Source organism: Desmodus rotundus, chromosome 3 (assembly GCF_022682495.2).
Source record: "Desmodus rotundus isolate HL8 chromosome 3, HLdesRot8A.1, whole genome shotgun sequence".
In the NCBI taxonomy this organism is placed as follows: domain Eukaryota; kingdom Metazoa; phylum Chordata; class Mammalia; order Chiroptera; family Phyllostomidae; genus Desmodus; species Desmodus rotundus.
The window spans coordinates 186,881,187-186,898,880 of NC_071389.1; the positions used below are offsets into that span (position 1 = coordinate 186,881,187).

General features: G+C 35.9%; 1 protein-coding gene across 2 annotated transcripts in view; it reads right to left on the reverse strand.

Annotated features, from left to right (window-relative positions):
* Positions 1-17,694, reverse strand: part of NUP37 (nucleoporin 37) — a 41,983-nt gene that overhangs the window by 22,550 nt on the left and 1,739 nt on the right. For both annotated transcript variants that reach the window (XM_024579475.4, XM_045187070.3), the window contains exons 3-5: positions 9,177-9,301; positions 4,283-4,355; positions 1,732-1,826 (exon numbers count right to left, since the gene is read on the reverse strand). In XM_024579475.4, the coding sequence (XP_024435243.2) occupies positions 1,732-1,826; positions 4,283-4,355; positions 9,177-9,301 (293 nt within the window). The remainder of the gene's footprint in view (positions 1-1,731; positions 1,827-4,282; positions 4,356-9,176; positions 9,302-17,694) is intronic.

Genomic DNA, 17,694 nt, shown 5'->3' on the forward strand with positions numbered 1-17,694 from the left:
GGGCCGGTAGCCATTTAGGACATGCTCGACTCGTAGCAACGACAGAGGACAGGAGTTCAAGACAAACCAAGTAAGACATTTAAAGTGTTGATGTGTGTCAGACCTGCTAATATTACATTGGCCTAAATAAGTCACATGGTAAGTACAACAGAGTGGGGAAATCTCCTTTTTCCACAGTAGAGGCAGGGAGGAGGGAAAGCAATTATTTGCTGAACAATAACACTATCAACCATGTTCCAGCAAAACAAGACAATTAGGGGCAACATAGCGAGTTTTTCCAACAATTAAATTTATTAAGCTAAGTTAAGCCTTTTTGCCCTTTTTAAAGCAATAATGTTCTTTCTTTTATAAAATTATGGTAATAATTGAAGGCAGTAGACATTTTAAAATTCTTATTACTTAACAAAATAAAAAGTTGAAAACCCTCTGTCAGTCCCCCAAATTTTTAGGACAATTTCACTAGTCTACAAAAATCCCAAAGTCTACTACAAGAGAATAAAAATAATCGCAGACCGCTAAATGTAATTCCAGGTCTCTCTGGCTCTCGTTCACTATTCAGAGGCTATTCCTTGGCTTGCAGAGACATCATTTCCCCCTTCTCAGGTTTCATTATTCTAAATGTGTGTGATTAGGAAAGTCCATGTTTTAGAGAACTAAAATGTCATTATTTATTTCTAGTGATCTAAGCTAACTTTTATAAAAATCATCCCATTTACTCTTCAGGTCTATATATAAACTTGGTTTTGTAATACTTGGGGACCTAGAATCTTAATGTCATGTAAATCTTTCATGTCCCTGACATGAAAATTTTAACAGGCAGCACATAAAGAATAATGGCCTATGACTCTATAGCTTTAGAAAGATGAGCTATTACAAAGATTAAAATTTAAAAAGTAGCTAGTGGCTTTACTTCCAATGTGAAAAGACACATACTTACCAGTTTTATATGTGTTCGAGAGTTTATAAATACTAATGATTTTGTAAAGCCTTATCAAATATTAAGGGTATGCAAAATAGCATAGCAGTGTTTCTTTTTTCCTTTTTCTCACCGTACTGTTAAAGCAAATGAAGCGACTGGCACTCCTGTAATGACTGATTCACTCGCTCACTTCACTCCTGACTCCACAGCTTATTTCCACCTCCTACTCTGGCTCTTCATCTTGTGTTTTACTTGTGATATTCTCCAGCTTTAGGCACTATTAAAATGTTATAGCTACCTCATCTGTTGCAAATTGGGGGTGGGGTGGAAGAATGTGATACTAAAATGTATTTTATATACAGAAAACCTCATATAGAGACTTTCAAATCTGTCAAAACACGAAGTTTCCCGTGAGTCTTGCTTTAGCAAATGAGACTTGCAATTTATTATTAAACACTAACTTACCAGACAGGATCTGTGAAGTAACTTCACAATATGGCAACTGCCTTTGACTCTCCTACTGATCTTGCCCAATATTGAAGAATTTGACCCAATATATACTTAAATTTCATAAATGTGCAAGTATAAAATAAGAGACAGAGAGGCACCCGTGAGTCAGCAAGGGAAATTTCCAAAACTGGGATGAGAACTTAACTCACTCATTTTGAAACTCATATTTGTGTAATACAATTTGTATGAAGTATCAGTGTGTGGAGTATTTATAGAAGTTACATTTTCTCTAATTTTAAAATGTAATTCTTATTAAAAGAAAATGAAAATTAAAAAATGTGCTTATATCATAAGCAACATACCTGCAGGTATGATCATCACTCACACTTGCAATTCCTTGGCCTTCTCTGGGATCAAACACCAAACCATTAATGAAATCTGTATGGCCTTCTAAAACCTGACATAAGGGGAAAAATTAATAAGAGCACAGGAAAAAAATCTACAATATTCGAACCTAATATTTTTACTTCACTGCCTTAAAAGCCTTCACTGCATGCTTTTCTTTTCCATAAATATTTCTTAAGCAATCTGCTATTTTTAAAGCATGATTTATACACCCACTTTGCTGGAAGGTTTATCTTGGAAAGAAGCTGATTATCCAACACTCCGCTATTAGCTTGATCTTTCTTTTCTAGTATGCATTTCTTACAAAAACACACACACTTTTTTTTTTAATGTACCTGTCCTCATATCACCTCCTTTTTCACTTATTACATAAAGCTTAAATAAAAATTAAAGCCAGAACTTTCTAGGGGCACTGAGATAGAGTCTCCCTCTACTATTTACCTCCAACTTACTTCTCTGCATACTTGCTGCTAGCTACTAAACACATAGCACGAACTTCACCTTCTAAGGTCTTTATTCACTTGTTCAATGTGACTGTCAGTACTGGAGGTAGCTAGTATTATAAGCCCACAATCACAACCCACAAATCCACCTCTGGCCACAGAAAGAACAAAGGGGAAGGTGCAAGAGGTAGGACTATGTGAACAGGCAAGGTTCAATTAGTTTAAGTCTTCATAATTGAAATCCTCAAGAGGCCTGTTAAATATCAGATATCTAAATATTTAATGAATATTGTTCTTGCTTCCTCCATTTATTCCAAAGACTCAAATTTGATCTCAGTTTTAAGATTAATAGTGCTGTTATTTAGAAACATATCATGAGAAAAAAAATTGATTTAAACATTCCTGTGTATCTTTAACAAACTCAGATCCTCCAAATCATTCTTCAAAGCTTGTACTACAATCTGTAAGGCAAACTAAATTAATATTAAATATTTAATGTCTATTAACACTAGCCCATTAGTTTTTGATGGGTCAAAATTTTACGTCATCTGTACACTTGGCTATCACTGGTACAACCCGACATTAACTGACATACACAGTATACTTTACAATAGTATATAGTTCATTGTACGTAGCTTAGAGCATTTTTAAAAATTATTTTCTAAATGATTGAAAAGGTTTATAGTTTATCTTTGTTTTATAACATTATTCATCCCTTTGATTTACTAGAAAGTCACAAAGGCAATACTGTTCTTATAAAAAACATAATGTAATTTCAACCCAAACTGAGAGGTATTTACTTAATTTTTTCCAGCTTTAATTAACACACAACTACAGATTATCTGATACACAAATATTACAAAATGGTTATCACCATATGGTCAGTTAATTCCTCCATCACCTCACTTAATTACCATTTTTGTTTTGTGGTGAAATGTGTAAGATCTGCGCTCCTAGCGACTTTCAGGTGTATAATGCAGCACTGTTAACTGTACTTACCGTGCTGTGCTCTAGTCCCCAGAACTTACTCGTTTATGAGCTGACGTTTGTACCCTTTGACCAATCTCCCTGCTTCTCCTATCCACTAGCCCCTGATAACCACCACTCTATTCTGTTTCTATGAGTCGTGGCTTTTCAAAATTCCACATACAGTACAGCTGACCCTTGAACAAGGGGGAGGTTAGGGGTGCTGACCCCTGTGCAGTCAAAAATCTGCGTATAACTTTCGACTCCCCGCAAACTTAACTACCCTCAGTATCTGCTGGGTATTAGTTTCAGGATCCCCTGCAGATAACAAAATGCATGCAGTTGGCCCTCCACATTAGTGTATTCCCAACTGTGGATCAAAAATAGTACAGGTATTTATTGAAAAATATTTACGTATAACTGGACCCATGCAATTCAAACCTGTATTGTTCAAAGGTCAACTATATTTGTCTTTCTCTTTCGAAGTTATTTGACAGAACTATTTCTTATACCAACAGAAAACACATACATAGGGCTTATTGTGTATGAAGCATGGTTCTAAGTGTTTCATACAAATTAGATCAGTTAATGCCCCTAAGTCTTGGAGGCAGGTGCTACGATTTTATCCATTTCACAGATAAGGAAATGAGCACAAGGAGATTGGGAAGGTGAGCAAAGTCATGCGATTATTAAAGTGGTAGAGCTGGGTTTGAACCCAGGTGTTTTGACTCCTGTGTCTGTGCCCTTACTGATCTGTCTTCCTGCCTTGCACTGTGCTGTGCCGATCATCTGCTTCCTGGAAGGCCGCCTTGTCCTCTATGTTGTGTTCATATACTGTGCCAGCTGTGACTTCCTAACTCTCCCTCATATGCTGTGCCAACCTAATATTTTAATTTAATAAGTGATATCAGGTTTATAGTCTCCAGTCCCTACTAAGGACTTAGATACTGTAGTCTCAAACAGAGTTAATGACACCCTAAATAACATACTTTAAAGATGAGCATAAAGTCATCTTAAGTTAGGATAAATCCAATTTTTAAGAGCAAGAAATAGTGTTTTAAGATAAGCTATAAATTTAGAAATTATATGTCAGGCATACCTTATATTCGGTTTTATCCTTAAGATCTGAGGTAAACAATCTAATTTTCATATCAGCAGCTGAAGTACAAAATCTGGAAGCAAAAGAAACACAAACAAACCCACTTTTAGGCTCTATAAACGGAAGTTCTCCACCCTGTCCCTTCCAACCCCCCCCTCCAGTCACCAAAGCTATTTCATAACTCATAGTCACACTTTCTTTTGGGCAGAGGGTACGTTGTGACTCTGTTGTAAAAAATGTTATACAGCAATTACTGAAAGTAGAAGGTACTTAAAAATAAAAAAAAACCCCAAAATTAGTGAATTCTGGATTTATCTCTTCAATAACAAGTGTACAGTTTTATTATAAATTACCATGTGAATTTAACTTTTAACTTTTTCTTCAAAGTTTAAAAAGCTGTGACTTAGAAAGTATCTTCATTTTAGTCAGGTCAATATTAGATATTAAAAATACCGTTACACACTGACCCTAGTCTTTGGCATCTTTACTTATCCATAAGCCTCTTACTTATTTTCTACTCCTTTAAATAAATTAGATGAAAGGAGACAATATTTTTGTACCTATAACATCGGGTGTATTTATATCTATTAGCTGGAGTATTATCTGTACTGATCCTACACTTGAAGATGTTTTTTGACAGTTCGTCAATGTACACTACACTAAAAAAAAATAATCTAAGCAATAACTATTTTTTAACTAGTTTGCCTTGAATCCTAAAATTTTTAGATTCTCAGCATGTCAGACTATGGCTGAGGAAAGAATAAAACTTATATTTATATATTGAAAAACAAAGTTTATTTCTAATTGTTTTAGGTAAACAAATTATCAAAAAGATCTAAATTTCTATAGTTCTAAATACATTAAAGTTAACCATTTCTCCCTCGACTAATAAATTTATTTAACAACATTTAAATTAAAGCAAGGCTCCTAATCAACAGTCCTGGATATGCTGGTAGATCTCCGTGACCACACCCCTGTTCAGCGATTGGGCGAGCCACATGGAGGGCCTCCATGATATGCAGGGTGGGGTGAAAGTAGATTTAAAGTTGTGAGGATGTGAAACAGTTTATTCTTGTATTATTATTTATTAATCATTGTAGTATTTTCCATACAAACAACTGTAAACCTACTTTTGTCCCCCTTGTATATAATCTCCTTTTGGCATATATGCTGTATTTCATATGTACAAATATAAAGTAAGAAAAACTAAAAACCAAAACTTATTCTATTTAACTGTCCTCCTTTGAATTTGTCCCGTGCTTGTTCTGGGCATTTATTATTTCCCCACTTAGAGGAAACTCTAGAACAAACCTGCTACAGCATTATGCAGATGTCCCATAGTTATGTCATAAAGAAATCGCTGAAAAATCTGTTCAAGAATCTCATCTCTACGGTAAAGGAGCTGGTGATTATGCGGAGAGAGGGGAACTCTTTTGCACTGTTGGTGGGAATGCAGTCTGGTGCAGCCACTGTGGAAAGCAGTATGGAGATACCTCAAAAATTAAAAATGGACCTGCCTTTGACCCAGTGATCCCATTTCTGGGAATACATCTGAAGGAACCCAAAACACTAATTTGAAAGAACATAAGAACCCCTATGTTCATTGCAGCATTATTTACAATCACCACAATATGAGCAGCCCAAGTGTCAATCAGTAGATGAGTGGCTAAAACAACTATGGGACATTTACATGATGGAATACTACTTGGCTGTCAAAAAGAAAAATTTTACCCTTTGTGACAGTATGGATGGACCTGGAGAATATTATGCTATGTGAAATAAGCCAGTCAGAGAAAGACATACCATATGATTTCACTCATGTGGAATCTAATGAACAAACTGAACTAATGAGCAAAATAGAGACAGACTCATAGAGGGAGAGCTGAATGACAACTGGGATGGGGGGAGGTTGGGGGGTGGAGGGACTGAGCAAAAAGGAAAAAGGACTCATCGACATGGACAGCAGTGTCGTGATTACGGGGGGAAGAAGATATAAGGGGACTAAGTGGTAATGGAAGAAAATAATAAAAAACTTGAAAAAATAGATAAAGGCTATTTTAGAATGTTTTTAAAAGAAAATTTCAAGCAAAAGTGTTTGTGAAGAAAGTATTACTAGAAAATGAGGCCAACTTTGTAAAGCATGAGAACAAAGGAGTTATAGGAGTCAAAAATTTTTACTTAAAAATAATTAATGAAAGAAATTCACTAGGATTATAAAAAATAAATCATAAAACTTTATGGCCAACCTTGTGTTGTTCTCTGCTTCTTAAATCTTTGCTACTTTAGTTTAAGCATATTAAGAGCATTTAAGTTGTTCTTTAATTAAACCACAAAACCTCAAAGAACAGAAGTAAGGTGAATGGTTTACTCTCCATCAAGTGGGTATAGGAAAAGGGGAGAGGGGGAGGGGGAGAGAACAGAATTTAAGGTAACTAAATTCTAAAGGTAAAATATAAAATATCCAATATTAGGAAGAGTTTCTAACTGTAACATAAAAGTTAATGATGGTAAAAGAGATACAAAATAATACCTAAGTCATCTTGATAGACCACTATTCAGTCATGAAAAAATACTATTTATCATGAACTACTACTAAAAAAGTGTAAAGTAAAATAAGAAGTATAAAAACTTACATATAGTTTAATCAAAATTGCATAGAATTGTGAAAATGGAAAGGTATTAGGTGTATAGATGGCATTTAAAAAATTTCTGTATATCCTAAACTTGATATAGTGTGATTTTTTACAATAAAATATATAATTTATTTGAAAACAACAAAACTGTGCTGTCAGCTTGCTCTAAAAATACTGTTTTTAAAATTAATGGCTGGTTAATGTTTTGAATTTATAATTTATATTGGTACAGCTCCAAAAAAGATTTGAGGCAGCTAATCAAAAAGCTACAGCAACAAAAAACATGAAGCTCTACAGCAAATCCGTTAAAAAGAGGACAGGAAAACAGTGCCAAGCAAAACCACGGGAAGAGGACAGTTTCTATAGCTTCCAAAATCTGCTAGGAATGCAAACTGCTGACTGACCCTTCTTCAGCTCCAAAGACTGTGAAAACTTCCTCTTAATATAAGAGGAAATGAACAGCACACTGGCTATTAACAATAACATATGTATGTTGCCAAGAACCCCTATGTTCATTGCAGCATTATTTACAATCGCCACAATATGAGCAGCCCAAGTGTCCATCAGTAGATGAGTGGCTAAAACAACGATGGGACATTGTTCAAAATTCAGTTAGCTAACCTCTGTAAAAGCCTCTAGAACAAATCACGGAATATCTTCATAATCCTGTTGTAGGTGAAGATTTCTTGGGTAGGAAATAGAATGCACATAAAAAAGTGCTCACCATCACCAGCTGTCAGGAAAGGTCATTGTGGTACCAACCAGACTGGCTAAAATTAAGGACTGCCAACAATAAATGCTGGAGTGTAGGTATAGCAAATTGACCATCATTAAGCTGTTGGTGGGAATATAAAATGGTAGAACCATTTTGGAAACTGGTACTTTCTTAAAATGTTAAATACACATACACCCTCTGATTCAGTAATTCTATTCCTAAGAGAAATGAAACCATATACCCACTAAAAGCTGTATACAGAGATGCTCAAAGCAGCGTTAGTCCTATAGCTAAAAAAACTGCAAACTGCCAGATGACCATTTGTAGGAGAATGGATGTAAATTGCCGGATATGTATACCATATAATGGAATATTCCTCAAAAGTAAAAAGAAAAAGTATACACACCATGGATGAATCTCAAAAACTTCAAGTCAGACACAAAAAATACATTCTATATGATTCAATTTATATAAAGTCCTAGAATAGGCAAAATTAATTTCTGGTAATAGAAATTGGATCAATGGTTGCTTTGGCAGGGGATGGGGTGGAGAAATTGACTGGGAAGGAGCATAAGACTCTTTTGGGATGACCGAAATGCCAAGTATCGCCAGTGAGTGGGTTATGCAGGTGTATGCACTTGTTAACAATGATGAAACTGTACCCGTAAGAGCTGAGAATTTCACTGTATGTAAATTATCCCTTAATTTAAAAAGAATTAGGATAGCTCAGTAACAGCTAACTTGTGGTTGACTAAATACTGTTCATTAAAAGAAGACATATCATTTATAGATGTGGTATTTGTGGAAGCAAAGTTAGTGTTTTTTTCTTTTTTTTAATCCTCACCTGAAGACGTGCTTATTGATTTTAGGGAGAATGGAAGGGAGGGAGAAAGAAGTAGAGAAACATATAGGTGAGAAACATTGATTGGATGCCTCTCATACACGCTCTGACTGGAACCAAACCCCCAACCTAGGCACGTGCCTCAACTGGGAATTGAACAAGCAATGTTGGTGTTTTGTAACAAACCTTAAACAATCTGACAGAGCATGCTCTTTGTGAAGGTCGTAGCAGGCAGCGTGATGGTTTTTCTCAAAAAGCAATAGTTTTTGAATCCTTCCACAAAAACTGAAGGCCAAAGATTAGATTAGTTTTACGTACTGTTAAACATAAAAATGTAATGTTGGCCTACGCATAGGGCAGAAGGTTGATTGATGACTCCATCAAATTTAGTTCTTTTAATAGAGTTATACTTTCGATAAGTGGTAAACTCAGTGAGGACCAAACATTCCGATGAATCCCAGGTTGAGAGCTTCGTGGTTAGGCCCAGTCATGTGCTCAAGGCATTGATGCCGTGGCTGCATATTTAAACCACAAATTCAGACAGGAAGCCTAAATTATGAAATAATACAGCAAATGCTAAAATATCTACAATCTAGATTTGGAGAAAATGGAAGTAGAGGAAAAAAGCCCTTCATGATCAAAGGCTTCAGATCACTTAACACAAATGACATTAATAAATACTTCACTTAATAATTTTAAACTTACCTAATTACTGGAGGCAATGAATCAAGTCTAGTCTCTGGGCTCCAAGCTATGCCATCGACCCTGACTCCATGGTGAATTGTTTGTAGTGTTTTATACTGAAGGCCTTCAATGTCTGCTTCTTCCTCCTGAGAATACACAGCAAATGTTATAGTAAGTTATAGGAACAAACAAAATAATACTTTGTATAGCATTATAATAAAGAATTTACCAGGAGGCCATGGACAGTTAAGGCCTCACTTAATGTCTTTGAGAGGTTCTTGAAAATTTGTTAACTCTTTGAAAATGGCAACTTCAAGCAAGATAATGAAACCAGTTTTATCAGAGGGTAATTGATATAAACCAGAGTTTAGTTCCTACGGCATATTTCTGGTCACAAAAACATCACCAAACTTCTAAATAAAGACAAAAAAAACCTTGTAATATTAAACATTGAAATGTGAGCTATACCTACATGTAAGAAAGATTAACAGAAACAAGTAAGATAAGGATTTTCCAACCTGCTTATTTCAGTTCAGGGCTGTGGGTGGCTAAAGCCTCTCCCAGCAACACAGGGTACAAGGCAGGAACCCACCCTGGACAGGACACCCTTCCGTCACAGGGCACACTCCACACACACCGCACTCACTCAGAGTGGGACCCTGGAGACATGCCAGTTCACCCCACGTGCACAGCTTTGGGATGTGGGAGGAAACTGGAGTACCCCGAAGGAACTCACGCTGACTTTGGGAGAATGTGCAGACTACACACAGAATCAATTTTTTTTCCTCATCAATGTTGTAACAAAATGACACTGAACAAAAAAGACATTACTCAAGGTCCTGCTGTATATTCTTCTGAGACATTCAAGAGCAGACTGGATGAGATTTTACTGGTTCACTGAACAAAAACAAAAATGCCCAAAGCCGCCTAAGCTTCACAAAATAACTCTTGAAGGCAACTAAATACAAACAGTAAACATGTTATACTTTACCTTACTTAGGAGACATTTTACCCCTAATAGTAAAAACACTTCACAGCAAACAATGAAAGTGGAATGCTCTATGAATCAGAATATTCTTTTTTTTCTCCCCAATTTAACCTTCTCTTTCTGAATCAGAATATTCTAAGTAAATGAATTAACATACATGTATTAGCACACCAAACATAAAGTTTTGATTATGTACCAGATACTTTGAAACCTTATGATAAAAAGTCATTATAAGTATCAGTGATTTTTACCTAGCATTATATATAGTATTATATATGGCAATACATGTGTAAGATGTTACAAATTGTTCATTATACTTTAGTTTATGAATAGTGAATATGCAAATAAGAATGTGTTAATTTAGTCTATTGGACATTTGATTCTGGGCAAGATGTTTAATGAAATGAGTTTATTTGCCTGGCTCAATATTACTGAAAAGATGTCAGCTTATCCTCATGGGAAGATCAGGGAAAAAAATGAACTTTCAAAAGTCAAGTAATCTGTTGCTGGCAATTAGGACAATGACCTAAAAAGCTTTCTCATTACAAAATAATGCAAATGCAAAAATTCAAAACCAGAGAAGCAAATGAGCATTGAGGCACCTGCCCACATCCAATAACTGACAGCTTCCGTCTGCAGGGAACAGAAGACGGAGCCCAGTGACTGGAAGACGGTCAGAGGACCTCTGCACAGATCCGGGACCTTTAATGGGGAAGTAGGGAAAAAAGTCCAAAACCTAACCTGCCATGTAAAATACCTACCGTGGTGAAGCCCAAATGATAGAAAAAGTTACTTGTGAGAAATGTCAACCACTGGATAGCCCTTTGGGGTGTGAATTCCTATTAACTGTATGCTCCAGAAAATGCCAACTGAATTCAAAATGGCCATATGCTGGGCAGTAGTCCTAAGCACTTGACAAAGGCATTTTCTCTTTGGGTGAACTAACTGTACCCAGGTCTCAGAAAGTTCCCATAGATATAGGTAAATCAATGCATGCACTCCTACACGAACCCAAAGAGAAGAATCAAACCTGCAAAGACATTAGATTAAAGAAGAAGAAAAAAGATATATTTCAGGAAACAGAATAGGTAATCAAAAGTATGAGTTATCATGAAGAGATTATCAAAAATGACCAGGCAGATTTTAAAAAGTACTAAGCAAAACTTTTATAATAGGGGAAAAAATCAATGCTTAGAGTAGCTAGAAGACAGATTTGAAAAAAAATTACTCAAAATGTAGCAAACAGATGACAAAATGATGTTGGAGGGATTCAATGGAAAGCTGGGTTGTAGGAGCAAACAGAGGAAATGGGGGAAGAGGCAATATTTGAAAGGATAATGGCAAAGGACTCTCCATACTTGATGACAGGCACCTTTATGCATATTTAGGAAGAACAATAAATCCCAGGCAGCTTAAATGAAAAGAAACTTGCAGTTAGATACAAATAGTGAAACTTTAGAACACACAGGAACTCTCATGATATATACAGAGAGGAGGGTTGAGGGGAGGGGAGAAGGAGGGGAAGAGAGAAGAGAGGAGGAGGAATGGAAGAAGACTGAGGGAGGGGGAAGGTGGGGAAAGGAGACAGGGGAGAAGGAAGAGGGAGAGGGGAGAAGAGAGGGAAATAGCAAAGAAGCCAGAAAGAAAAGAGGTCCCCTATAACAAAATAATAATTAGAATAATCAACTTCTCAGCAGAAACAACAAATGCAGGAAGAAGGTGGAACAGTATCTTCAAAATGATGAGAGAAAAAACTTTAAAACTGTAGACACAACAAAACTGTTTTTATTTTTTCAAGAATGAAACTGTATTAAAGATATTTTCAGAAAAACAAAACCAAGAGTTAGCATCAATAAATTATCACTAATCTCTTAAGACAGCCTGGCAAACTATGGGTCACAGGCCAAATCTGGCCTATGGTCTAATTTTGTATGGCCCAAGAGAATCATTTTTATATTTTTGATGAGTTGTAAAAAACAAAAAATAATGTGCAGGAGATACCTTAAGTCACTGGCAGAGCCTAAATTATTTATTATCTGGTCCTTTACAAAAAAAGTTTATTAGTCAACGCTTTCCCATAGTAAAGGGTGTGCCATCAATTGGCTGCCTCTCACACTCCCCCCAACTGGGGACCTGGCCTGCAACCCAGGCATGTGCCCTGACTGGGAATCGAACTGGCAACCTTCCAGTTTGCAGGCCAGTGCTCAATCAACTGGGCCACACCAGCCAGGACAGAATGTACTTTTGAGTGAAGAAAAATGACTCCAGAAGGAAGGCCTCAGATGTAAGGAACAGGGAATAAAAAAAACTAAAGGCAAACAGGTAGGTAAATTAAACAAATGTTAGCCACAAAAAATATCAAATTTGTGGGTTAAAATGATACAGAACTAAAATATGACAATGATGGAAGTCCGGTGGGGGTGATAACAATTCATGCATCAAAAGTCCTTGTTTTATTCATGATATTAACTTTGACTTTGTTTAATCAAGTATGTATGTTAAAGTGTCTTTGGTAACCATTAAAAGAAGAAAAATAGCATGCAAATCTTCCAAACTATCAGGGAGGAAAAAAAATGAAAGGAGGGGGTAACAAAAAAGAAGACAAAAAATATGCATATTGCAATGTTTTCAATAGTAAAAAAGTAAAAGTAACCTAAATATCCAAGAGGTATAGATAATTGTAGTACATTCATATTAAAAAAAAAAAACACACCACACAACAGTGAAAATAAAGGAAACTGGACATGGAGGAATCTAGCATGCATAAGGTCGATAGTAACAAACTGGCGAACATAATACATTATTAATATTGACATAGTTTCAAAGATAAAAATCCATATATTGATTTGCAACACCTACACATATGGTAACTCTATAAAGAAAAATGGAATCATCGAAAATCCAGACACGGCTACTTCTTGGGAGTGAGAAGGAAGGACAGTAAGGGAAGGATACCCAAGGGGCTTCAACAGAATTGCTAACGTTCCCTTCATTCTTCATTTTTTTAAATCTTGGAAAATTTAAAAATACTTTCATTATTTCAGAGATAACTGATTTATTTCCTTGTAATTTTTTAAATTGAATGTATTGGGGTGACACCAGTTAACAAAATTATACAGGTTTCAGGTGCACAATTCTACAGGGACCTATTTTACTATTATTCTGTATACCTTATATTGACAACATGTATTTTAAAACACATTTTATAAACTTAAAATATTGTGATTTTTAAAATAAATAAGCCGTGGTTTTGTTATTTAAATCAATACCTTAGCTGGGTCTAGAGACTAAAGCAAAATTTTTCATGACAAAATTGCCCAAGCAATCTTCTGTATTAAATGACTAGAGTTACCTTTTGTAAAAGTTGATAGGATTATAAGTATCAGGGAAAAATCTAGAGCAGGTAAAATTTACATTTAATGGAATACATATATCTGTATGAAATGATGTTATGTGAAGGCTTGTTCTAAGAATTCCATTTATCCTGAGTCTACACGTTAAGTTTTATACCGTGTACTTTCGTCGAATCCTAGTGGATGTGCTGATTTTTCCAGGACAGCCTTCGCGGTCTTCACAAAGTCATTTCACAACTATCTTTCTCGACATAATTCAGATGCCCCTTGCAAATAAATTTAAATTTCAGGTGCACTTAGCATTAACAGTAAAAAGTTTTTCCATACATTAAAGAAGGATAAAAATGTATTTATCATGGAAAGAAAAACACTGTCAAATTTTATTACTTCAAAATTTGTGTGTATAACTGTATGGCTAACAGCCAGGTATGCCAAGGCAGCGACCACTAAGCAATTTTTAAAAAAGGTTAGAAGCGTAATCATAGCTGACTTTGTAGTTTGGGTTACATCTATTTTTCTATCATCGACAAATCAGTCTTCTAAAAATGAAGTTTCTACCATCGAAACAGAGTATTGTGCTACGGTAACAGTGTTGACAATTAGGTCCCGAAATTTGTTATCCAAAGTACATATGGAGTTATTGGGTGGTCGTGGGGTTAAGAAATCCCAGCAACGGTATAGCCTGAGCTTTATGTATCACCAGTGAAACCCTTTTTCCTGGCAGCAACGCCTGCCAGTGAGCCAACTAAAAGGCCAGGGTGTGTGTGTGGTATAGGCCGAGACAAATGCTATTTTCGGTGTAGGCAGTATTGTATAGGCAGGAAATTAACATTCTTTGGAAAACTTGATACAATACAAATGATTATACAAGGCTCCGGCATATTTGAGGTCGCGGCAAAGCCAGGTTGATGAAAAGGCTATTCTAAGGATTTGAAATGGGCAGGCCTTTCCACCACACCCACTTAAGGCCAAATACAGAATTTTAGTTAGAGAAGACTGAGAAGATGACCTAGTCTACTTCTGTCCTTGAATGCTTGAATCTCTAGTACATCTGAAAAGAGAGTTTGCACAACCCTTCTCTGAACAGTTTCAGTGAGAAGGAACTAGCTATTATTTGGGGGAGCTTATTAAATTTGGGGTAGATCTAATTATTGGAAGAGTTCTCTTTAATATTAAACCAAAATCTTTTTTCATGTAAATTCTACTCATGACTCCAAATTCTGCCCTCTGGAAACAAACGGAGTAAGTCTAATTCAGCGATGGCAAATACCTGGCCATAGCTGATTCCCCTTCAGGGGTACAGACTCAGAGAAGGAGCTTTGGCATCAGTCTTAAAGGACTACAAGCAACAACTTCACTCAAATAGAACTGACAACACAAAATACAGTTACCATTCTGAGTCTAATCCCTCTTTTATGTGACAGTTTTGAACATTTTAGTACCACTCTGAAATGTCTTCAAGTACATTATCTCCTTTGAGTCAGAATACACTGCTGAGAACGGAAGTAAACATTAAACATCACCGTCAATTAATAGAGAATATAGAGCTGTGCCGTCCAATATGGTAGCTACTAGTCACATGGGGCTTTTAAGTACTTGATATATGGCTAGTTCAAGCTGAGACGTGTATACTTTATAAAGTGCAAAATTCACACCGGATTTCAAACACTTAGTATAAAAGGACAAAAAATTTCTCATTAATAATTTTTATATTGGTTATACATAAAGTATTTTGGATATGCTAGGGAAAAAATAATTTCATCTGCTTTTCACTTTTCCTAATGTGGTTACTACACCATTTAAGTTTATACTCGTGGCTCACACTGCATTTCTACTGGACAGCACTGAATCAGCTCCCTTTGGCAGTTTGATCATTGCTCGGGTTCATGGCCAACAGCCAGGTGATTAAAAGCCGGAAGTCACAATATTTTAAGACTTCATATTCATCTTTATTAAATTTTAGCTTGTTCAACTTGACCATTAATTCAATTTATTATACAATACTTGGAATCTGAGCGGAGCCTGACATATAATATGTGCACAAAAAGTATTTGTTAAATGAAGTCTGCCATCCAAAACATGAGGTATCCTCAGCTTCGTGTTCTGTATAAAATGAATGTGCTTGCCTAAGTCAAGCTTTCTCATCCAAGTCACAGCAGAGGCCTTAATGCATTACTGATGGCCCTTTGGCTAGACTTGGAGACTTTCATTGCTCCTCCTCCCCTCTACACACAGGACTTTTATAGAAGTTTTCTTATTACATTGGTTTATGTTCAAACATCTCCTTGCGGGTAGGATCCTTGTTTTGTTAACATACGTATCCTCAGTTCCTGCACCAGATCTGCACTTCGCGAACATTTGACAAATACATGACACTAATCAATACTACTATTACCCAGGTTAAATTCCCATCTTATTCAAAAGAACAATAATGAGTCTGCAAAATGCTTTGTTTAAGTTCAAATTCACTATATCGACAGTGTTTTTCTACCAGTCTTAGACTAAGGACTGCCTTTCTGACAGGAATTTGGAAATTTTTCAATTCAATTTGCCTTTACTTACTTTTCTCTCAAGACAAGGAGGCATGAAATTGGGTGTTACAGACCTTGAAGGTTCTAATGTGAAAGATTAAGAACAAGGCTTAAACAGTGCTTGATTTGATTAAAATAAATAAATAGATAAATAAATAACTTCAAAGGAAGCAATAATTTATTCTGAGTCCCCAAAGGCAACTTTTTGGAACGCAATTCTGCGCAACTGTCTGAACAGCAGGACAGGGAGAAAAGCCCAGGGGTTTAAAAGTGGGGTCTACATCTTGTTTCCACATTTACTCATCATACAAATCCCTGAACTCCTCTGCAGCAGACTGGAGACTCTCTGAGGACAGAAAAGTTGTTTAACCATGTTTCCAGTACTTGGCACAGAGTATAATTTGTGTTCACTACTTGCCAAATTAATAAAAATCCAATTCTTTCCTCAGGTAATTTGGGGTAAGACCTACACTGCCAACCTCACAGGTCTGAGGCTAAACAGGGACAATGCATGTGACCACACACTGCAGCGGGCCAATACAAATGTCTTTGCTGTTTCTTTTTTCCCATTTTATCAAAGTTAGTTTCAACTATAGGGGCTGATTTACTCTCCTGTAAATTAGTAGTTTGCATTAGAAAAATGGTTTTGCCTCAGTCTTTGCCAAGAGTACATTATATGATTTCTCTTAATCATGTGACTTTTTATGACTCTAAGCCGGCAGTCCAGCTGAAGCCAGCCCGAGGGTCACATTTAACCTAAAAGCTAGAAATTCCTACACCAATCCTGAAAGAAAATGGGGAATAATGTAAGAGTTCTTACATTCTGTTCAGAAACTAACAAATTGAAGCCTTTAATTCATATTTCCCCTTAGGATAAATATGCATGCAGTATATATTTTTTATCAATTTATACATTTATTGCACTGTAAAGTGCTAAATTACATTTATGACGTCAAAACACTGTAAGATACTAAACTGCCTCCTGAGTAAAAAAAAAAAAAAAGAAAATACTATTTATAATGTGCATGCATAATAAAGCTATTTTAAACCTTTGAAAACTAACCACTGTCAAATTACTTCATTGATTAACCTTGATTTGAGAAATACTGTTCTAGGAATAATAGTTTGGTAAACAAAAGATTAACTAGAGATTCCTGACAGTTGAACCCTCATTGTTCAAACTTTCTCTTTCATGTAGAACTAGCTTTCTTGTGAGAAAACCTGGCATGTGCTCACCACAAAGCACTTTTAAATTTGGTCATTAAATACGGGGCTGTGCCTGAATGTCACCACTGACCAAATCAATGGCAGCTAAAACATGTGAGGTATTAAATGTGCCAGATGTCTTCTAGGAACTTTATGTGTACTAACTCATTACTCTCAGAAAATCCCATTAATTATATGTAAACTGACTGTTCAACTAATATGACCCTTAACAGTTAAGGAGTAGTTACATTTATACAGTCCTAAAATTATCTCAGCCCTTTGAAGGCAACCTCCAGGCTGATGTGGCCCCCAGTGAAAATGAGTTCGAAGCCCCTGCTCTAGATGTATGTTTTAGATGAGTAAAAAGTATGAAAGCGTATTTATTGGAGAGCAGAAAATCATGACAGCTATAAAATCTTCTGGAGGGTCATTTTTTTAGGCTCTCAACATTAGTTTGATTC